The 23226-nt window shown below is 38.8% G+C and overlaps 1 protein-coding gene and 1 non-coding gene across 2 annotated transcripts; one reads left to right on the forward strand and one right to left on the reverse strand.

Annotated features, from left to right (window-relative positions):
* The first annotated feature begins 589 nt into the window (after positions 1-589).
* On the forward strand, positions 590-1234 carry LOC123459346 (eukaryotic translation initiation factor 1). The gene has a single exon (XM_045145465.1). The coding sequence runs from the start codon at positions 723-725 to the stop codon at positions 1062-1064; it is 342 nt and encodes a 113-aa protein (XP_045001400.1). The 5' UTR covers positions 590-722; the 3' UTR covers positions 1065-1234.
* A 21885-nt stretch (positions 1235-23119) lies between these two features.
* Positions 23120-23226, reverse strand: LOC123459615. The gene has a single exon (XR_006636374.1). It is a non-coding gene; the product is annotated as a U6 spliceosomal RNA (small nuclear RNA).

Raw genomic sequence — 23226 nt, forward strand, 5'->3', positions numbered from 1 at the left:
AACAAGGCCGGGTGTGGTGATGCACATCTTTAATCCCAGCACTCAAAGGCAGAGGTAGGAGGATTGCTGCGAGTTCAAGCCCACCCTGAGACTACAGAGTAAATTCCAGGTCAGCCTGAGCTAGAGCAAAACCCTACCTCCAAAAAGTGAAAAAAAAAAAAGAAAAGAAAACAAGGAGGGGAACAACATATGACTTGATTACTTTTTTTTTCTTTCAGGATGGCTTTGGGAATCTTTGTAAATTGTATCTTCTGTTTGAAAGTCAAATACTTATCTGGTCAGCAGAAGAAAAAGCTACAAGGTGACATTAAGAAATATGGTGGGAAGGGCTGGAGAGATGGCTTAGCGGTTAAGTGCTTGCCTGTGAAGCCTAAGGACCCCGGTTCGAGGCTCGGTTCCCCAGGTCCCACCGTTAGCCAGATGCACAAGGAGGCGCATGCGTCTGGAGTTCGTTTGCAGAGGCTGGAAGCCCTGGCGCGCCCATTCTCTCTCTCTCCCTCTATCTGTCTTTCTCTCTGTGTCTGTCGCTCTCAAATAAATAAGTAAATAAATAAATAATTTTTTAAAAAAGAAAAGAAGCCCCAGTCAGTGAGCCGCCGCCGAGGACTCAGCTGCCTCCCCCTCGAGCCCCCTCGCTTCCCGACGCTCCGTCCCCCCTGCCCGCCTTCTCCCGCAGCCGCCTTCCGCAGGCCGTTTCCACCGAGGAAAAGGAATCGTATCGTATGTCCGCTATCCAGAACCTCCACTCTTTCGACCCCTTTGCTGATGCAAGTAAGGGTGATGACCTGCTTCCTGCCGGCACTGAGGATTATATCCATATAAGAATTCAACAGAGGAACGGCAGGAAGACCCTGACTACTGTCCAAGGGATCGCTGATGATTACGATAAAAAGAAACTAGTGAAGGCGTTCAAGAAGAAATTTGCCTGCAATGGTACTGTAATTGAACATCCAGAATATGGAGAAGTGATTCAGCTACAGGGTGACCAGCGCAAGAACATATGCCAGTTCCTAATAGAGATTGGACTGGCTAAGGACGATCAGCTGAAGGTTCATGGGTTTTAAGTGCTTGTGGCTCTCTGAAGTATAAGTGAGGATTTCCTTGCAATGAGTAGAATGTCCCTCCTGTCCCTTGTCACAAGTTTAAAAACCTCACAGCTTGTATAATGTAACCATTTGGGGTCTGCTTTTAACTTGGACTAGTGTAACTTCATGCAATAAACTGAAAAGAGCCATGCTGTCTAGTCTTGAAGTCCCTCATTTAAACGGAGGTCAGGCAGCAGGCACCTGGCAGTGTCCAGCCTGAAACAAAGAGAAACGATGTTTCGGCCAAGCCCAGAGCCCCAAGTCCACAGAAGGCTATGTCTGGCCAGAAACAACTCAGCTCTCCCTCTACTCTAGAGTCCCCTGCACTAGGGGAAGGTCAACGTTTGAACAGCCCACGTGAGCTGCAAGAAGATGGGGTAAGGCAGCAACAGCAGCAGTGCCACTAGGGGGAGCCTCTGGTAGTTCCGAAAAAAAAAACTTGGTGTCTGACAAGCTAGCAGAATTGAGAAAAGGCCACTTTCCCTCCGATGAGGTGGTTAAGACATATGGCTTGTCACCAAGGTTGTCTTTTTCAGCAGACATATCCTAGATATAAGGGATGTCCATCCAAACAGAATGTGAGGCCAGTCTAATACCAATTAAACTTTTGACAAGGGAACAAACCACCATACTGACGCTTTCAGTCTTGCAGCCAGCTTAGCGCTTGCAACCTAACTAGCAACAGCTGCCCAATGCCATGTGAAGTAACAAACTGGTTTTTGGTTTTCTTTTCCCTTCCAGTTTTAATGTTATGTAATGTATTTAAACCTTTATTTAAATAAAAACTTGTTTTCAGAAGAAAAAAAAAAGAAAAGAAATATGGTGGGAAATTTTCCTTTTTATTAAATCATTAGGTATTTCCAAACCTCACAAATTACTTTCAGGAACATGGTTAGAAAAGTCAACAGAGAAGAATTGCATCAAGAGAGTGTGAGAATTGGGCTTCTGCGTGAGAAGGAAAATACTTAGTAGCAGAGGCCAGTAAGTTTAAAAGGAGACATAAAGGGAAGAGAAAGGAAGGGAGGAGGGTACTTAAGGTACTTAATAGGTTGATATTGTATATATGTAATTACAATGATTGTAATGGGGAGGTAATATGATGGAGAATGGAATTTCAAAGGGGAAAGTGGGGGGGGAGTATTACCATGGGATATTTTTTATAATTATGGAAAATGTTAATAAAAATTGTGAAAATAAATAAAATAAAATAAAATACCAGCTCCAGGGCTGGAGAGATGGCTTTAAAAAAAAAAAAGAAGAAGAAGAAAAAGAGAATGTGAGAAGGCAGGAGATTGTGAATGCCACTAGTAGGTGGGTGAGGAGAGGCAGAAGTCAGATGGCTCAGCCTGTTCTGATGGGGAAGCTTTGGGCCAGTGCCACCTACCCGATCACTTAGATGTCAGATGTTAATCAGGAACAGCTAAAGATATAAATAGAATTTCAGACCAGCCAAATCTTGTCTTAAAGGAGCAAAGTCTTCCTATACATTATTTCCAAAATGCATAGTGTGTACTCACCAGTAAGTCAGCGCTGGGGTGACAGCTGTGGGTGTGGCTCCTCAAGGCAGAAATGAAGTATAAACTGATCTTTTTGGTGTAGCCTGTCCTGTTTGTTTAGTTTAAGGGATGAAGGAAGCTCCCTACATCTCTTGAAATTAAGTGTAGGTCTAAGAGTTTAGATGCAAACTTTCACAAGTAGATGAAATCTTGAAAACAATTAAGGCTAATTTCCTGGTTTTTAACCACTTTATTGTAAGAAAGAAAAGTGGAAATTGAAAGGTGTTATACTGGCTCATACCCTTTGCTCTTCCCCCTGTTGAAATGTGGCTCACTCCTCTCTGCATACATCACTGGTACTCATCACATTAAGCACCATCTGTTCTGAGAGCCAAGATGGACTCCAATTGAACACCATAAATGAAATGTCTCTACTTACCTCCATTTCAGACATAATTGTATGTGCCTCTGTTATATGGCTTCTCTCCATTCTCTGCCTCACCCTTTATTGTGGATAGATGAATAATCCACACCAGTTCTAGTTTCTCAATTAATCTGGGTGGAGTATTTCCAGTGTGGTCTCACTTGTTTGGAAACTCTCACTATACATGAAATCTTTTGGACTTTTTTTTTTTTTGCTAGTGTATATAAATGTCTGAATGTGCATTCAGCTATTACAAAGAAGGAGACACAACTCCAGACTTGGTGGCACACATCTGTAATCCAGTATTCAGAAGGCTGAGACAGGAGGATCAAATTCCAGACCAGCTTGGGCTATATAGCAAAACTTTGTATATGCACCAATTGCGCATGTAATGATGAAGAATGATTTTCAAAATAAATTGTTAAGTGGAAAAGGAAGTATAGTAGAATGTGACTAGTATAGAATAATTCTACCCTTTATAGAGTTATAGATATTGTCTATATTGAATGGTTCTAGAATAACAGATGAGGAACAGCTTTCAACAAGCACCTTTGAGGAAAGGAACTGGAATCAAAGGTAAAGAAGTTAAAATATCCTTACTATTATTTTGCTTTTTAGATCTTCTATAGGGTATATTTACTCTTTATTCAAAATTTAAATTACAAATTAACAAAGTAAGTAAATATTTATACTTCCTTTTCTTTCTTCCCCTAAGGAGACAATTGAACAAATGCCAAAGATGTGTACGTGAAGCTCTTCACAGTACTGTTTGCAATAATGCAAACTTTGAAACAACCTGTAATGTGGTTAATGTGTTATAGTACATTCATACCCTAGTCTACAGGGCTAGCTTGGAGCTGGGGATGTGTCTCAGCAGCAGTGTTTGCCTAGCATGATGAAGGCCCTGGGCTTGATCCCCAGCACTGAAGAAAAAAAAAAAAAAGCCTCAAACTCACAGGGATCCTCCTACCTCTGCCTTCCTAGTGCTGGGATTAAGTACCACCATGCCTGGTAAACCTGAAGATTTTTGAAGTCTTTATAGAATTATAAATTATATTATTTTAAAAATCTGAGGAAATTACTATAAATTACCATAAAACAAGAGTTTTAAGGGTGAAAGTATAAATAATTCTCCTAAATTTTGTTTTTCTCATATTGAATAGATTGATTCTTTTTTCTTAGTGCACACATGTTATCGTAGATAAGGCTGGATTCTGAGTCAGTATCAACTGAACTATGTCCAAAAGAACCACGTCCATGTTGCAAATCCAGATTTCATATGGGAATCTATCAAAGAAAGGAGACTCTTGGATGTAAAGAATTATAATCCAAGCTGGGCGTGGTGGCACACGCCTTTAATCCCAGCACTTGGGAGGCAGAGGTAGGAGGATCATCGTGAGTTCGAGGCCACCCTGAGACTCCATAGTGAATTCCAGGTCAGCCTGGGCTAGAGTCAGACCCTACCTCAAAAAACCAAAAAAAAAAAAAAAAAAAAAAAAAAGAATTATAATCCTAACAAGTCACTGGACATCATGCCACATCTAGATCAAAATGTGAATAGTTCTGGTAAGTGTTTCCTGGCAAGTACTTAATATGTTATTGATGCCAGAGTAGACATTTGGACATGTCAAAGATATTATAGACAAAAAGATTCATAAATACTACAATACAGGCTTCATTAGAAGCCTAGGAGTTTAAGAAACAGCCAACAAGGGCTGGAGAGATGGCTTAGTGGTTAAGTGCTTGCCTGTGAAGCCTAAGGACCCCGGTTCGAGGCTCGGTTCCCCAGGTCCCACGTTAGCCAGATGCACAAGGGGGTGCACGCATCTGGAGTTCGTTTGCAGAGGCTGGAAGCCCTGGCACGCCCATTCTTTCTCTCTCCCTCTATCTGTCTTTCTCTCTGTGTCTGTCGCTCTCAAAAAAAAAAAAAAAAAAAAAGATTAAATAAAAAGCCAACAAAATCAGGAATTCTTGCAAAGCTTAAGGACACAGGTTCCATTCCCCAGGACCCACATAAGTGAGATGCACATGATTATGCATGTGTCTGGAGTTCATTTGCAGTAGCTAGAGGCCCTGGCATGCCCATTCTCTTTCTCTCCCTCCCATAAATAAATAAATAAAAATAAAATATTTTAAAAATTATTATTGTGCCTTAATGACTATGGAAATTTTCTTGACAGCATTTGCTAAAGAAGTTCCTTCCAAAAGATAAGCCCTCCCAAATAAACGTCATTTTTTAAAAATTTTATTTATCCATTTTGAGAGAGAGAGAAAGGCAGATAGACAGAACAGGCATGCCAGGGCATCCAACCACTGCAAATGAACGCCAGTCGCATGTGCCCTCATGCATCTGGTTTATGTGGGTACTGTGGAATCAAACCTAGGTCCTTAGGTTTTGCAGGCAAGCACTTTAATCACTAAGCCATTGCTTAAGCCCAAGAAATGTCATTTCTAAACCAAGAATACATTCAAAGGTCAGTGGACTGAGCAGTCACAAGAGATCTGCTTGCAGTAAAACCCAGATTTTAACTTAAAATATAGCCAAGAAGAAAAAAGCTTCTGGGCATAAAGAAATGCATACTTCATGAGTCATAGCCATAAATCAGGCAGTTCTGCCAGTTTGCTCTCCCACATGCACAGTCTCAGTTACTCAGGATACTAAGGAAGGGAGGAGTGCTTGAGCCTAGGAGTTTAAGATCATCTTGGACAACAAAGTAAGACCCTGTCTTAAAACCAAATAAACAAAATCAATTAGTTCTGGTAAATACTAACTTCCAATTGGCACATGATATGTTAGCTATTACAGTAAGTGTTTGGCAGGGCAAAGTCATTCCAGACAATCAGTTGTTCAGAAATCTAATTTTTTACTGTCACAGAACAGGGCTAGTTAATACAGAAATAGGGAAGTAAACACCTTTTACATTGAAAACATGTTGCTTGATAACTAGAACAATATGTTCAGATTCAGAATTTCTGCAAATATACTGATGATCTTTTTTATTATTAATTTGAAAAGGGGGGGGGAGGAAGAGAGGGAAAGGGAAAGAGAAAAAGAGAGAGAATGGATAAACTAGGGCCTCTTGCCCCTGCAATCAAAATCCAGATGCAGGCCTGAAGAGATGGCTTAGTGGTTAAGGCACAAGCTGCAAAGCCAACGGAGCCTGGTTCAATTCCCCAGGACCCACTTAAGCCAGATACATGAAGAGATTCATGTGTCTAGAGTTTGTTTGCAGCAGCTGAAGGCCCTGGTGAACCCATTCTCTCTCTCTTGCTCTCCCCAGACTCTTCCTCTCTCTCTCTCTCAAATAAATATATATAAATATAAATAAATTATGGGCAGGAGAGATGGTTTAGTGGTTGCCTTTGAAGTCTAAGGACGCTGGTAAGAGGCTCGATTCCCCAGGACCCACATTAGCCAGATGCACAGGGGGCACACACATTCGGAGTTCATTTGCAGGGGCTAGAAGCCCTGGCGTGCCCATTCTCTCCCTCTCTCTCCCCCTCTTTCTCTCTCTGTCACTCTCAAATAAATAAAAAAAAATAAACAAACAAACAAACATATATATATATAATTTTTAAAAATCCAGATGCATACACCATTTTGTTTCTCTGGCTTAATGTGGGTACTGGGGAATAAAACCCAGGCTGTCAGGCTTTCAAGCAAGCACCTTTAACTGCTGAGCCATCTTTCCAGCCCCTATACTGATGATCTTAAGGTGCAAACATCCTTTATTTATTGCAACAGTAAGTGGAGAAAGGGGGAAACACATCAGCAATCGTTCCTGCATTGGCATCCCCAGATGCCGGCAGCTGAAATCTTTTTTTTTTCGTTTGCAGTGTTGGGGATTGAACCTAGAGCCTCAGCATGCATTTTAATCAAACCACTGAGTATATCCTGTTCAAGGTCACCCTCCTACCTCTGCCTCTTGAGTGCCGCCACACCCAGCTGGTTGAAAGCTTAATTATTGTTTGATTTAAGCTAGAAAGAAATCCTTGAATCAAAAGTTATTTCTGAGCCAGGCGTGATGGCACACGCCCTTAATCCCTGCACTGGGAGGCAGAGGTAGGAGGATCACTGTGAGTTTGAGGCCACCCTGAGACTCCATAGTGAATTCCAGGTCAGCCTGGACTAGAGTGAGACCCTACCTCGAAAAACCAAAAAAAAAAAAAAAAAAAAAAAAAAAGAAAGAAAGAAAAAGAAAAAAGTTATTTCTGGAGCTGAGGATGTAGCTTGGTGGCACCACACTTGCCTAGTATGCACAAAGCCTTAAGTACCCCCCCAAAAAAGAGGGGGCTGGAGAGATGGTTTAGCAGTTAAGGTGCTTGCCTGTAAAGTCTAAAGACCCAGGTTCTATTCCCCAGTACTCATATGAAGCCAGATGTACAAGGTGGCACGTGCATCTGGAGTTCATTTACAGCTGCTGGAGGCCCTGATGTGCCCGTTCTCTCTCTGTCCATCTCTCTCTCTGTGCTTGCAAATAAATAAAATAGTTTTTTTTAAAAAAAAGAAAAGAAAGTTATTCCTATATATAACAGTTCAATAGCTAATGCTATGATTTCTCTATAAGAAAAACATGAACCCAAAGTTCATATAGAACCCTTGAATTTCCCTCTTAGAGCATTATGGTTGTGACGTTACAACACACAGAAATCATTCTAATCTTGGAGTGTGCTATGCTTGCCATAACTTTTAGAAGATAAAATGCTATTTGAAAGTTGTATGGCTATCAATGAGTTTCAAATAATACTGATTAAATTAGATTTCTCCTCATATTCCTGTTATATTTTTAGTGTCTTACACACTGTTGCCTTTCCCCACTGTATTGATTGCCTTTAGATCAGCAATAACTGTACTTCATTTAAGGACAGAAAAAAAGTAGGTCAGGTATGGTGATGCATGCCTTTAATCCCAGCACTAGTGAGGCCAAGGTGGGAGGATCTCTGTGAGTTCAAGGCCACTCTGAGACTACATAGAGAATTCCAGGTCAGCCTGGGCTATAGGAAGACCTTACCTCAACAAACAAACAAAAGAAGAAGGAGGAGGAGGAAGAGAAGGAGAAGAAGGAGGAGAATTAGGAGTCACATGCAGTGGTAGTCCCGCTTCTTGGGAGGCCGAGGCAGGAGAGTCACTGGATCCCAGGAGTTCAGGGCCAGGTTGGGCAATACAGTGGTACTCCCAACTCAAAAACACCAAAATACCCTCCAAGGCTTTAGGAACATTGTGGCCAGAAAAAAATGTAAGAGTCAAAAGATGAGGAGGAATGTTGTCTTCCAGATAACCTCACCGTGGTTGTGGTCACCTGACCAAGACCTGTATACAGTACTGGCACTCAACATTCAGCCATGGTGAAGGAGGGGGAAAAAAGATATCAATGTAGAAGGACTAGTAGAAAGAAGAAAGGGTTCAGTAAAAAGGGATGGGGGAGGGGCAACAAAATAAAGTACTAGAAGATTATGAAATATATTATTTACATGTATGAAAACTATCAATAAGTAAAGTTAAGCTGGGTCTGGTGGTGTCTTTAATCCCAGCACTTGGGAGGCAAAGAGAGGAGGATCGCTGTGAGTCCAAGGCCACCCTGAGACTACATAGTGAATTTCAGGTCAGCGTGGGCTAGAATGAGACCCTGCCTCAACCCCCAAAAAACAAAAGTTGAAAAATAGAATTGGACCAGGTGTGGTGGCATACACCTTTAATCCTAGCACTCTGGAGGAAGAGGTAGGAGAATTGCTGTGAGTTCAAGACTACATAACGAATTCTAGGTCAGCCTGGGCTAAAGTGAGACCTTTCCTCAAAAAGAAAAAAAAGAAAGGAAAAGAAAAGAAAAACAGAATTGGTGCTGTGGGTGTATCTCAGTGGTATAGCCTAGCATGCATGAGACTCTGGGTTTGATCCCCAGTGCCATGCAAAAAACTGGAAGAAAAAAAAAGAATTGCAAATATCTGTATCTGAAAATCTTAACAATTACAACAGTTAGGTTTACAGTTCATTGTAATAAGTTGTTGAACAGTAAACATGTTTTTGTTTTAATTCCAGAAGAGGAAACAGATGATCTGTCCAGGGACAACACCCTAGAGAAGGAAATCATCAAAGTGACTGGGTAATGATATATTTTGTAAACTACAAGCAACAGTATTAAAAGACTATGTGTAGACTTATGTGGTATTTTAATGTTTTCCCTATCCAACTCTTTGTTAAGCTTTAATTTATTTAAGACACTTTACTTTAGAAACTAATAATTATATAATAATAATTAAATAAAATTATTATTTTTATCTTGTCAACATTAGACTAGTTGATTTTCAACTGGCCATGAGATTTGCACTCTTTTTTTTTTTTTTCTTGTTTTTTTTGAGGTAGGGTCTTGGTGTAGCCAGAATGACCTGGAATTCACTATGTAGTCTCAGGGTGGCCTCGAACTCATGGTGATCCTCCAACCTCTGCCTCCCGAGTGCTGGCATTAAAGGCGTTTGCTGCCACGCCCAGCTTTTTTTTTTTTTTTTTTTTTTTTTTTTTTTTTTTTTTTTAAGGAAAAGATGGAAGCTTTTATTCAGGAAAAACATGAGCTGCCAGGACTGACTCTCATGAGTGGAGCAGTCAATTTGGGATTACAGAGGGTGGGCTCTGCAGTTGGGGGAAGGTGAAGAAGGGGAAATAAAGAAGAGGTTTCTTTAGGAGAGTTGCACTCTTGTTACCTGCCAACATAGCATTTAAGGGCAATTTGTTATCCTATTGTTTTTTTAAAATGTAAAATATTTACCTTCCCCAAGAGGAATACATAGGTCTAAAATTCTGTGTGGCTTCTTAAAACATAAGTAAGACTGCAGTGTGAACAAAGCATCACAATGGTCATGTTGTATGTGGTAATAGTAGTGTTGGCAGAGAATAAAAAATATATGGGCACTGGGGAAATGGCTTAGCAGTTATGGCATTTGCCTGTGAAGCCTAAAGATACGGGTTTGATTCGCCAGGACCCATGTAAGCCAGATGCACAAGGGGACACATGTAGCTGGAGTTTGTATGCAGTGGCTAGAGGCTCTGGCATGCCCATTCTCTCTGTCTCAAATAAATAAATAATATATGTATGTATGTATGTATGTATGTATGTATGTATATGTGTGTATGTATGTGTATGTGTGTATATATATATATGTATGTATGTGTATGTGTATATATATATGTGTAATATATATATATATATATATATATATATATATATATATGATGCCAAATATGATCATGCATGCCTATAATTCCAATACTTGGGAGGCTGAAGCAGGGAACTCTAACTCAAGGGCAGCCTGGGATACCTTTAGATCCTTTCTCAAAACAGAAAAAAAAAAAAAAAAAGCAAAGAACATATAATGATAAGTTGGCCACATTGACTATAAAGAGAAGTTGGCAATGGTCCAAAGGGAGTGATGCCACTGCCAGCATCTCAGTCCCAAGCAAACACAGTGGCCTGTCTCCAGAGAAAGTCATATTGTCTTTCTGCCTCTGCCTCTCTTTGCAGGCACCAAAGTTCTGAACATTATTGCTTCAGAATTATGCTCAGGAAGATAGAAATTACCCTGATTTGACCATTCCACCTTGAATGTAAGAAGCAAATTATTGCACTCTACACACAAATATATACAATTTAAAAAGTAATAAAAATTATAAAAGAAATACAAATTAATTATGAATGGTGGTACATGCCTTTACCCCCAGCCCTTGAAATTTGAGGCAGGAGGATTGCTGTAAGTTTAAGGCCAGCCTGAGACTGCATAGTGAATTCCAGGTCAGCCTGGGCTAGAGGGAGACCCTTGCTCAAAGAACAAAACCAGGGCTGGAGAGATGGCTTAGCAGTTAAGGCACTTGCCTATAAAGTCAAAGGATCCAAGCCGGGCGTGGTGGCACACGCCTTTAATCCCAGCACTCGGGAGGCAGAGGTAGGAGGATCGCTGTGAGTTCAAGGCTACCCTGAGACTCCATAGTGAATTCCAGGTCAGCCTGGGCTAGAGTGAGACCCTACCTCAAAAAACAAAAAAACAAAAAACAAAAAAAGTCAAAGGATCCAGGTTCAATTTCCCAGTACCATGTAAGCCAGATGCACAAAGTGGCACATGTGTCTGGAGTTTGTTTGCAGTGCCTGGAGGCCCTAGCATAACCATTCTCCCCCTCAAATAAAGAAATAATTAAAAACAACAACATCAAAAAGTAATTATGAGGGCTGGAGAGATGGCTTAGCGGTTAAGTGCTTGCGAGTGAAGCCTAAGGACTCCGGTTCGAGGCTCAGTTCCCCAGGTCCCACGTTAGCCAGATGCACAAGGGGGCGCACGCGTCTGGAGTTCGTTTGCAGAGGCTGGAAGCCCTGGCGCGCCCATTCTCTCTCTCTCTCCCTCTATCTGTCTTTCTCTCTGTGTCTGTCACTCTCAAATAAATACATTTTTTAAAAAAAATTTTTAAAAAAAGTAATTATGAGGAGGAGGAATCCAGCTTATTTCCAAAAATCTTTTAACCGTTTCTAAACTTCCTAAGGAAGCATTAGTGACTTATCATGCACTTTAGAAGGGATTAGGAGATCTACTAAAAAAATTTAAATTTGGTCTAATATCCATTTTTAATGTTAAATTTTTAATTACACAAATTTCAGGGTTTGTGCAGAGACTGTTGAAATGCCTCTTTTTCCTAAAGACTTTGAAGTTGCAAAATACAACCTCATGGAAAAAGTAAGTCTGATTTCTTTCTAGAGAAAAATAGACTGTTATGAATGACTTGTGAGAACTTTTCCATGATTTTCTAGTTGTTTTGAAGAACTTAATCCTCTGAATATCATATATCCTGTAACATGAGTTGGTTTTTACAAATAAAAAAATTTAAGTTTAGAATTTAAATTTTTATGTGACATAATGGCTCTCATCTATAATCTGAGCAATCAAGAAGCCGAGGCAAAGATGCAAGATGGTGCATGCATCGGGAGTTCATTTGCAGTGGTTAGAGGCCCTGGTGCACCCATTCTCTCTCTCCCAGCCCCCCTTTCTTTGTCTCTCTCAAATAAATAAAAATAAACAAAAAAATTAAAAAAAAAAGAAGCCGAGGCAAGAGGATTGTGAGTTCAGGGCCAGCCTGGGCCACATAGAACGTTCCAGGATAGCCTGGGCTACACAGTGAAACCATGTCTCAGAAAACTCAAAATGTTTAGTGTATTTATTATGCAAGCAATAAATGTTCATATTTCAAACAGTATCCTCCCCCTTTTATGAATAGTTTTTCACATTTGAAAAGGATTTAATATCAACTTTTATGTCATTGAAGTGATACTTTTTTGATATATTATAAACATACACAGAAAAATACAGGAGGAAAAAACACTAAAATACTGATGGTGATTGTAAGTGATTTTCTCTTGATATTTAAGTGTTTCATAAATTACTTTTCCAAATGAATATGCATCACTTTATCATGTTAATAGTCTTTTCAGAGGTATGTGGCTACTTTCCTAGCACTCAGGTGGCTGAGGTAGGAGGATCAAGAGTATAAACACGGAGTTTGTGTAAGGAAAGTATAAGAGAAAAGCAAAAGAGAACACCAGACTTGCTCTCTACAGGCAGTCTACTGAGAAACTGAGGGAAAGCAGCCTTCCTGCGGGATGAAGGCTGAAGCACTGAGCCAGGCTAGAGTTTATAAGGAGTTTATAAAGTTTATAAAGTTTATAAGGAGTTTATAGAGTTTATAAGGAGGATTATAAGAAAAACAGACTGTACCAGATACATTAGATAAGGAACTTGTAGCTATTTGTTCCCTTGTTCAGAATAGGTTTCTTCAGCCAGCATTGTCTAAGGGAGGATACCCAGATGATTTCTGGTCCTTCAAAGCCATCTGAGCTAAGGGCAGCCAGACTAAACTCCTCTGTTGTTTCTTTTATGGCCTTCTAGCCTTAGAAATGGTTATTAGCTCGTTAGTTCCCTCTGGTTTTCAGGGAAAGGTATTAATCCTTCAGTCTGGATTCTGGAAGGATAAAAAAGATTGGGGAGAGCTGGGAATGAGTAGGGCACTTGTGGGTGGGTTGCACAGGCAGGAGCAGGGGTGATATCAGATCCTTTGGTTACTTCCTGCTGGGGGTAGTAGATCTCTCGGGGTGTCCTGCACAGTCCTGCAGCACTTGGGTATTCAGGGGCTGATATTCAGTGGCCATGAAGAATTCAGTGACTTGCTGTGAAGTGAAGGTGAGGATTCTGTCTTGGAGGAATTCAGTGAGGCATCTGAGTATGCAAGGACCAAAAGAGATGGTGAACATTATCATAATCAGGGGAATAAAGTAATGTCAGAGACAGGAGAGGTTTAACTTGAAGGGAGTAGAGCTGTGAGATTTCTTAATTTATAGCAATAGATATCTTAGTTAGTCAAAGAGATGTTAGGTCATATGCAGAAAAATAATATTATTGGCCATTAAAAAGGCTAATACAGGGGCTGAAGAGATGGTTTAGCAATTAAGATGTTGCCTGCAAAGCCAAAGGACCCAGGTTCAACTCCCCAGGACCCAAGTAAGCCAGATGCACAAGGGGCATATGCATCTGGAGTTCATTTACAATGGCTGGAGGCCCTGGTGTGCCCATTCTTTCTCTCACTTTACCTGCCTATTTCAGTAACTATCTTGCTCTCTCAAGTAAATAAATAAAAATAAAATATTTAAAAAGAGAGTTCTAAGTCTCTAAAAAAAAGGCTAATACAGTCCAAAATATTATTGGTTCTGGATTAGTAACATTTACTTCTCCATTTGCCAAACTTCATTTTGCAATTTGTGTACATAGTAGGTTATTATCCCACATTGGTCTTATGAACAGGCAAGGAGGCAGCTCTTCAGAAGAGTAATAGTTATCAGAGCCATTAGGAAAGAAACATCTAGATCATGTTAAATCTATTAGCTATTTTGATCTTGTCATTATTCATGTATGCATTGTTTTGCATGTGACATGACATTTACAGGTGACATGAACATTATATTTAATGTTGAAAACAATAATAATATAGGTTATAGGTAAGGAAGAAGGAGTTATTAACTTGGATAGGAAGTTAATTGGAATTTGTGGGAATATAAAGATTTGGTTTAGGTAAGATAGGAAGTATAAGAGATTAGTATTGAGCAATATTTGAAATACCTTAAATTATTTTAAATTTAAATATGATAAAGATTAAGAAGTTAAATAATTCTGAAGTTTAGGTTTAAAGGTTTCTTTTTGTTTAAGTCTTTAATATAAAATGTTCATGGTCTTTACTTACTGATCTAAAGATCAAAAAGTAGTATCTTAAGGAGAACTAATGAAAGTATATTAGGCTGAAAGGCTAAAACTTTATTTAGTCTTGATAATTTTTTATTACCAGTTTTTCACCTGATAAACATAATACGATTATATTTATATAATTATATTGGTTATATAATACATTGAAATATATTTTATATAATTAGGCCCAGTTTTACTTATTAGAATAAGTTTCTAGCAAATAATAAAAGTCTTACCCAATAGGAAAACATGTAAGAGTAGAACGCTTAAGAAACTTATAGTTGTAAACAGGTGTCCTATGTAACAAAATAAAGGCTTAGTTTTGATTTTTATGTCATATTTAGATAGAGTTTAAATAAATGGACAAAACTAATTAAAATAAGATCTTGTTAACCTTGATATTGACATGGGAAACTAAGGCTTACAGAACTGGCATCAGAGATGGAGTGGAGAATCAGTCTATTTTTATCTCAGCATGAGTCCAGGGGACCCTCTTGCAATGCCTGAAAAACTGGTAGTAGAAAGATATCTGTAGTTGTGGAGTTAAGAAGAAACACAAGATAATTAAATTTCTTTTGTTTATATTTATTTATTTATTTGAGAGTGACAGACAGAGAAAGAAAGAGGCAGAGAGAGAGAGAGAGAGAGAATGGGCACACCAGGGCCTCCAGCCACTGCAAACGAACTCTAGATGTGTGTGCCTCCTTGTGCATCTGGCTAACATGGGTCCTGGGGAATCGAGCCTTGAACTGGGATCTTTAGGCTTCACAGGCAAGCGCTTAACCGCTAAGCCATCTCTCCAGCCCATAAGATAACTTTAGTACTGGCCAGAAGCTAGAATACAAACTATGGCCTTTCAACAGTACAAAAACTACAATGGATGTTTTAAAACTTACAGAAGAATTGTTAAAAAAAAGTTCTTATGTACCCTTCATCCATTGTCCCCGTATTTTGACATTTTACTTAAGTAGAACATTTGTTAAAATTAAGAAGTTAATGTCATTACAATGTTATTAATATTAACTAAAGTAGGGAGTTAAAAGTAGAAATATTATGAGCCTTTTTGTTAGCATTCTCTCAACTGTTCCAGGCTTTTTTTTGTTTAATATTTATCATCTGCCAATTTGACAGTGTATCGTGAGAAGATACCTGATGTCGTGATGTGTTTCTTGTGTTAATATTGATCACCATGTTAAAGTGGTGTCTGCTAGGATTCTCTACTGTAAGCTTACCATGTTTTCCTTTATTACTAAAGATTCACTAGAGATACTTTGAGACTATGCAAATGTCCTGTTTAAAATTTGCCCACTCCTCTAACTATCTGTTGGCAGATCTTACCTTGTGACAGTTACTGTGGTGTTCTAGTGGTAATTTTCTATTTCTCTCACTTCTACCTTTAATAATTGGGATGTAACCTCTGAATTTATATTTTAATTACAATAAGATAATCAGGTTAGGTATAAAATTAGATCTTATGGATGTAAACCATGTTAAAATGATTTCAAATGCTAGTATCAATGAAAAGAAAGCTAAGTTATTAACATGTCTCAGAAAATATCATGAACTTAAGGAAAATAGTATTTATGATTTGCAAAATTTGTTCAGGTTTTTTTCTTAATACTGACTTGAAACTGAAATTAGTTTTATTTAGAAATTGCACATCCAAACTTTTTAACAGTGTCTAAATTATATTACTTTGGGAATCTTTTTTTTTTTTTTTTTGGCAAAATCTTGAATAAAGTTACCTAGACCAGGCATCAGGCATGACAAAAAAAAGTACAGTGTCAGTACAAAAGACTATGTAGAATGGGACATAATTATCATAAAAGTTTATTATAGTACAAGACATAACTTTGGGCCAGAGCCCTTTAACTTTTATCATAATATGAGGTATGACATTATAAATAAATTGATCACCTTATTATAGAGAATTATTTGAAATATGTAAACAACTAAGGCAAGAGAAATACAGAGAAACAGCTTTCTAGAAGGTAGACACTTCTTTAACTATGTAATAGTTGTAAGTACAGGCAGAACATGTCAAGTAAGACAGCATAAAGTTTTGGCATTTGTATTTGGTAACATGTTTGATTAGTTTAGATACCCATGTGGTTACCAATTACCCCACAAACTGGAGGCAGAACAGTAGCATTTAAGATCATTTTTCTAGGACTGGAGAGATGGCTTAGTGGTTAAGCACTTGCCTGTGAAGCCTAAGGAGCCCAGTTCGAGGCTCAATTCCCCAGGACCCACGTTAGCCAGATGCACAAAGGGGCACATGTGTCTGGAGTTCATCTGCAGTGGCTGGAAGCCCTGGCACACCCATTCTCTCTCTCTCTTTCTCCCCCTCTTTCTCTCTCTGTCTGTTGCTCTCAAATAAATAAACAACAACGACAAAAAAAATTTTTTTTAAAGATCATTTTTCTAGAGCAGGGAACATGTCATAATATATCTATAAGCAATGAACTTAAGATACAAGACATGAGACAATTACTTAAGTAAAACCTTGACTGAGACTGATTATACGTAGCTTAAGAATAAAGCCCAACCTCATTATTGTTGAGCTAAATTAATCTGATCTTAACATACATTAGTGACATTATGATAGATATAAAGTGATATTTTTCATCAACTACTTTTATTCATTGAACTATTTTTTTTTTGTTTTTGAGGTAGGGTCTCACTCTAGCCCAGGCTGACCTAGAATGCACTATGGAGCCTCAGGGTGGCCTTGAACTCATGGCAATCCTCCTACCTCTGCCTCCCAAGTGCTGGGATTAAAGGCGTGCGCCCCCACGCCCGGCTCCTCATTGAACTCTTTTTAAGTTAAATATAAGGTAATATTTATGATTGGTAGAATATATGAAACCTAGACAAATTATATTAACATTGTTTGTAGATTGCAGGCTTTCCAAGGACAGGAGTTTCTTCAGTTTCCCTAAGAACAAATTCACAAGGACTAAATCACCTTTTATAAGACTTGGACAATAATCTTAGTGATGGACATCCAGTAAACCAGCACGATCAAGACAGAAATTATCTTAAAGTTATAGTGGTCTTGTCTGTTTGTTTAAGATATAATAATCTTATTAAATAGTAAAAGGTTGAGAAATAGAGGAACATAGCAAACTTGGTTGATGCCTTTTTTTTTTTGTTGTTTGTTTGTTTGTTTTTCGAGTTAGGGTCTTACTCTAGCCCAGGCTGACCTGGAATTCACTATGGAGTCTCAGGGTAGCCTTGAACTCATGGTGATCCTCCTACCTCTGCCTCCCACGTGCTGGGATTAAAGGCATGTGCCACCACGCCCAGCTCTTGGTTGATATCTTTAAAGCCAGTCTTTTTCAACTATCAGTGAGTTAAGATTTTTAAATTTACTACCTGAATACCATAGCATCCTGCTACCAGCCAGGGCCATCCTTTGCTAGTATGAGATAAGCCCGAGGTTTATAGTCATTTTATATCTCAAGGAGTCTGTAATCTGATCAAGTTCTTTAAGACTTAATCAACTTTGTCTTTAATCTTCTGTTTAAGCTTATTCATACTTTACTCATATCTTTATATACGTACTTTTACCTTACAATCTATGTAACCACTCTGTAACAATCTTTTTCATCAAACATTTATCAACATTTAAACTTTCCTCTCCAGTTTATCTTTTTTAACCAGTTCATCTCATAACTATCAACAAAAACTTTCATTGTTCTTACCATAAGTCTTTTAATATGACCATTTAAATTTTTTAAGTTCCTTTATTCTGGGTTTTTTTTTTTGGTTTTTTTTTTTTTTTTTTTGTCTGGATTCTGATTGTCTGTTTTCCCATTTTCCTGGGTCAGCAGTCCCTTTAGTCCTCTTTTTTTTTTTTAATATTTAGAAGGTCAGTTATATTAATTTCACATTTTTGACTTTTATGTTACATTTAGATGAGGTTTAAATAAACAAATCATTAAAATGAATCTTGATTTTGTTAAACATTTAGTTTTTTTTAGAAGTCAGAGTTTAACTGTATGAAATATAGGTATAGCTCAGTTTAACTTTGATATGGGACATGACAGTATAAATAAACTTATGAACTTATTACAAAGAATAATGTCTTAACTATATGAACAATTAGGATGAGGAAAAATATGAAGACTGAAAACTTTTAAGTTAACCCATTTTACCACAGGCAACCCAAACCTTCTTCAGTTTAAGTCCCATTAGCTTTCCATATCATTTTCATATCCTTTTAATAACATACCTTACAATAATCTTATAAAGTCTTTTCTGATCCAAAAAACACATCTCTTTCTGCAGAAGCAGGATTAGAATATAGTATACAAATATGTCTATTGTTGTAGTAAGCATGAACAAGTGCATTATCAAAAACATAAAGGTTTATTATTTTAAGTATATTGTAAATCTGGTTTTTATAATTTAACATCATCTTAAAATATCAGAACATTTGATGGCCATAAGCATAGGAACAGTTAATAACCATAAATTTAGTCATACATAAGGACAGACTACATGAAACATAGAACACATGACATGACATGGTTGGCAAATATTAAACATGACAACATAAAACATGGAGAGAAATCTTTTTAAGATTTTAGTTATGTTTTAAATTGGTGAGGATTTAATCTTAACGGGACAACAGCCAGTGGTTTGAATTTTAAGTTGACATTTTTTTTCCTTGGTGGCTTGTAATGAAAAGGGGTGGGGGAGGGAAAAAAAGTAAAAACCCTATAAGGTGTATAGTGATTTTAACTTTTATCAAGGAGAGAAAAATTAGATAACCACATGTAGAAGCTAAAGAGATTCAGTAAAGACAGGAGTTTATTTAAGAAGGCAGAGTTGTATTTGATTTAGTGAGATGGCTTGAATTTGGTGTGAGAAGGAGAAACCCTGGCACGTCAGAGCCAGATAGCAGAACTGTGTGTTAGAGGTAGAGTTTCAGAAGGGGCAGGATTTGGAACCATTTTTGGTGACAGAGAATTTGGCAAGTAGAACAAGAAGTACCAAGGAAAGGGCAGGAATGGAGGGCAAAGAAGTCCTGAAGACAAAGGAACCTCAGACCAGTTGCCATGTTTTCTGAGGAAGTTACAAAACTCAGTAAGAATATTCAAATCAAAGAACCAAATTCAGGCCAGCAGTGGCCATTATCTAAGGAACATTGTGGCCAAATTTGAATAGTTGGAGTAATTTGGCAGGCAGGAGATCAGGAAGTTCAAGCTCCTTTAAATTAGCCTTGAGACATGCCAATGGATTGTCTTTTTAAACAGATAATTTAGAGCCCATTTTGGAGGACAAGGACTAGAGTGGCCAATTCTGCAACCAGGGATATCTCCCAGGGTTAGGGAGGGCAAATGAAGCCTAAGGATTAGAAGGGAGCATCCCGCACTCATAATGCTTGGGGTGTAGAATGATATGTGGGAGGCTCCCAGAGTCTCTGGTCCTCCATGAACCAAAAAGTGAGAAATTCCTGGAGTTTCTAAAGTTGGGGTGGGCCCCTCCACCACAGACTGAGAATGAATACCTTGTCCTGAAGTTGTAATTTGATGAGCATATGGATGCAGCAGATCATAGGGCAAGAGACCTCTAGTCTGGAATTCAAAAGTCCAGGGGGAGGGCTGGAGAGATGGCTTAGCGGTTAAGCGCTTGCCTGTGAAGCCTAAGGAGCCCAGTTCGAGGCTCAATTCCCCAGGACCCACGCGTCTGGAGTTCGTTTGCAGAGGCTGGAAGCCCTGGCGCGCCCATTCTCTCTCTCCCCTCTATCTGTCTTTCTCTCTGTGTCTGTCGCTTTCAAATAAATAAATAAAAATTAAAAAAAAAAAAAAGTCCAGGGGGAGAAGGTAAAAAGAAGAAGAAAAGGAAGAACCCTCCAGGTGTTATTAAGTTGGAAAGACTGGAGGTTTTAGGTCACAGGAAGCTGTTTAGTTCAGAGTAGTGAGCACAGTGAATTTTGTGCCCCTGAGGGAGTGAAACATTGGCCAGGAGGTAGAGAGGAGAGAGAAAGAGAAAGGGGCAAAAGAGAACATCAGACTTGATCTCTACACACAGACTGTTGTCATCAAAGGGCAGCAGCCTTCCTGTGGGGTGAAGGCTAAAGCACTGAGCCAGGCTAGGGTGCAAGTTTATAAGGAGGATCCTAAGAAAAACAGACTGTACCAGGTGCATTAGATAAGGAACTTGTAGCTATTTGCACCCTTGTTCAAAATAGGCTTCTTCAGCTAGGATTGATTTCTGGTCCTTCAAGGCCATCTGAGCTAAGGGGAGTACACCAATCAGGGCAGCCAGATTAAACTCCTCTGTTGTTTCTTTTATAGCCTTATAGCCTTAGGGATAGTTATTAATTCTTTAGTTCCCTCTGGTTTTCAGGGAAAGCTATTATCCCTTCCGTTTAAGGGCTACAGAGTTCCAGGACAGCCTGGGCTACCGTGAGACCCTACCTCAAAAAAAAAAAAAAAAAAAAGCAGAAACTAAACAAAACACAATAAAATGCACCTGGCCTGGGAGGCAGAGGTAGAAGGATCAATGTGAGTTTGAGGCCACTCAGTCTACATAGTGAATTCCAGGTCAGCCTGGGCTAGTGAGATTCTACCTCAAATAACAAAAACAAAGAAACAAACAAAAATAAGTAAATAAAAATAAAACTGCCCCCTATTTTGCAGGTGACAGCAGGCACAGTTCAGGAGACTGTGGTGGCTGAGCTGCAGTGCTCCCAGGCCCCTGGGGACCTACCCTTTAAGAGATCTGCACACTTCCTCCTGGCTGGCAGTTTGCAGGTGATGCTCTTGATAACTGATTCCAGTGTGTTTATTGACCTGTCATGAGTTTCCTTAGGAGTCAAGGGACCAGCCAACCTGCTAAACCTTTTCTTCTTATTTGGTATCATACTACTGAAACAAATACTGTGTTTCCAAGTGCTGAAGTCCAAGACCAGAGTGCAATAGAATTGATCCTTCCATTCCCTTTTCCTTTTCTTTTCCCTGGTCTCTCCTCCCTTCTCTTCCTCTTTCTCCCCTTCCTTCTTCCTTTCTTCTTATTTTTTTGTGGTATTTGAAAACAGGGTCTCATGCAGCCCAGGTTGGCCTCAAACTCACTATATAGCGAAAGCTTCCATTAAACCGTTCCTCCTGCCTCCACTTCCTAAGTGCTGAGAATACAGGTCTGTACAACCATGCCCAGCTAGAGGAATTGAAAGTTAGGTATCTGATTTGGGAGGGCTGGCACATTCACCCCCAAAATACCTGGTAAATAGTCCCACAAAGAAATGTGTTGTTTTATGGCATGGGGAAAATACAGGCCTATTTCCCCTGAGTAAAATAGCTCAGGGTCATGTCAGAGTAGAATATTACTAGGTGATCTTGGAAGCATCTCACCTTATCCTGTGTTGGTTAATACTTTCAACTTGGCAGGTTCTAGAATCACCTAGAACACAAACCTCTGGGCATGTCTGTAAGAGAATTTTTCAATGGGGTTAACAGACAGGAAGGCCCACCATAAATATGGGTGACCCAATTCCATAGGCTGAAGTCTTAGGCTAAAGAACAAGGAGAAAGCAATCATAGCATTGGCATTCATTTGTCTCTGCTTCTTGATTGTGGACCCAATATGACTCCCTGCCTCACTTCCCCTGCCAAGTTGCCTTTGGACTAAAAATTTTTTTAAAAGGAACAGAGCTAGAACAATGTGGCTAAGAAGGAGAATAATATAAAGGGTTTTATTAGCTGTATTCTCAAAAACTATATACTATATTTTGTGGAGGAATTAGTTGTTTAGGTTAAAAATAAGTCAAGTTGATTGCCAGGCATGGTGGCACATGCTTTTAGTTGCAGCACTCAGGAGGCAGAAGTAGGAGGGTCACCATGAGCTCAAGGCTTCCCTGAGGCTACATTATGAATTCTAGGTCATCCTGACCTACAGTGAGACCCCCACCTTGAAAAACTAGAAAAAAAAAAAAAAGCCAAGTTGAAGACCATGACAAAATATGCTATAATTAAAACACACACACACACACACACACACACACAAACACACACACACACACACACACACACACACTGTAATGATGTAATGGTCATGCAGTTGCTCATTAGTAAGCTCAGGTGGAGGCATCAAGCAGAGTGCTTATTGGGAGAACCTGTCCACCTTAATGGGAATGATCCTCACCTAACCAGTAATTAGAGATCTGCTCTGCAGAAGAAAAATTAAAAAAAAAAAAATCAGTTTGTCCTGCTTCATAAAATCACCCTGATGGAACTCATCCAAAGTTATGTAAAATTTTATAATTTAGGCATCTTTCTATCACCTAAGAAATTAACTTATAAAAGGAACAAATTACCTGAAAGCCTACCCCCAAAACACACCTCCTTCAGCAGGGCTCTACCTCCCAAATTGCTATAAACTGGGAACACATTTAGAATACATGAGTTCATGGAGGACACCTAATTCAAGCCACCACACATACCTTTACAAATTTACTTTTTATTTATTTATTTATTTTTGCAAGCTATCTCTTTTCTTCCTCACTTTTGTTTTATTTTCCACAATTACAAAAAGGTGGAATGCCAGACTTCAAAGTTCATTATAATAGTGTGCCAAAGTAAGAATGTATAGGTTCTGAATGACAGTGTTTGAGTTATCCTTCCCCCAAGGAATAAAATGATCATTTCTATCTGTTGTATCTACTCAGGCTTTTTCTCCCTTATCTCTGAGTTTAAGACCAACTTTGTGAAAAATGGAGTATATAAGAACTTTTAAAAGAAGACTAGTTTCTAAACATATCCATATCAGGAAGTGGGTATTCAGTAAAAATGAATGTGTCAATAAGTTACTATACCTTTTCTTTTTTTTTAAATTTTTTTAAAAATATGGAACGCTTCATGAATTTGCGTGTCATCCTTGCGCAGGGGCCATGCTAATCTTCTCTGTATCGTTCCAATTTTAGTATATATGCTGCCGAAGCAAGCAC

This window comes from Jaculus jaculus, chromosome 3 (assembly GCF_020740685.1).
Source record: "Jaculus jaculus isolate mJacJac1 chromosome 3, mJacJac1.mat.Y.cur, whole genome shotgun sequence".
In the NCBI taxonomy this organism is placed as follows: Eukaryota; Metazoa; Chordata; class Mammalia; order Rodentia; family Dipodidae; genus Jaculus; species Jaculus jaculus.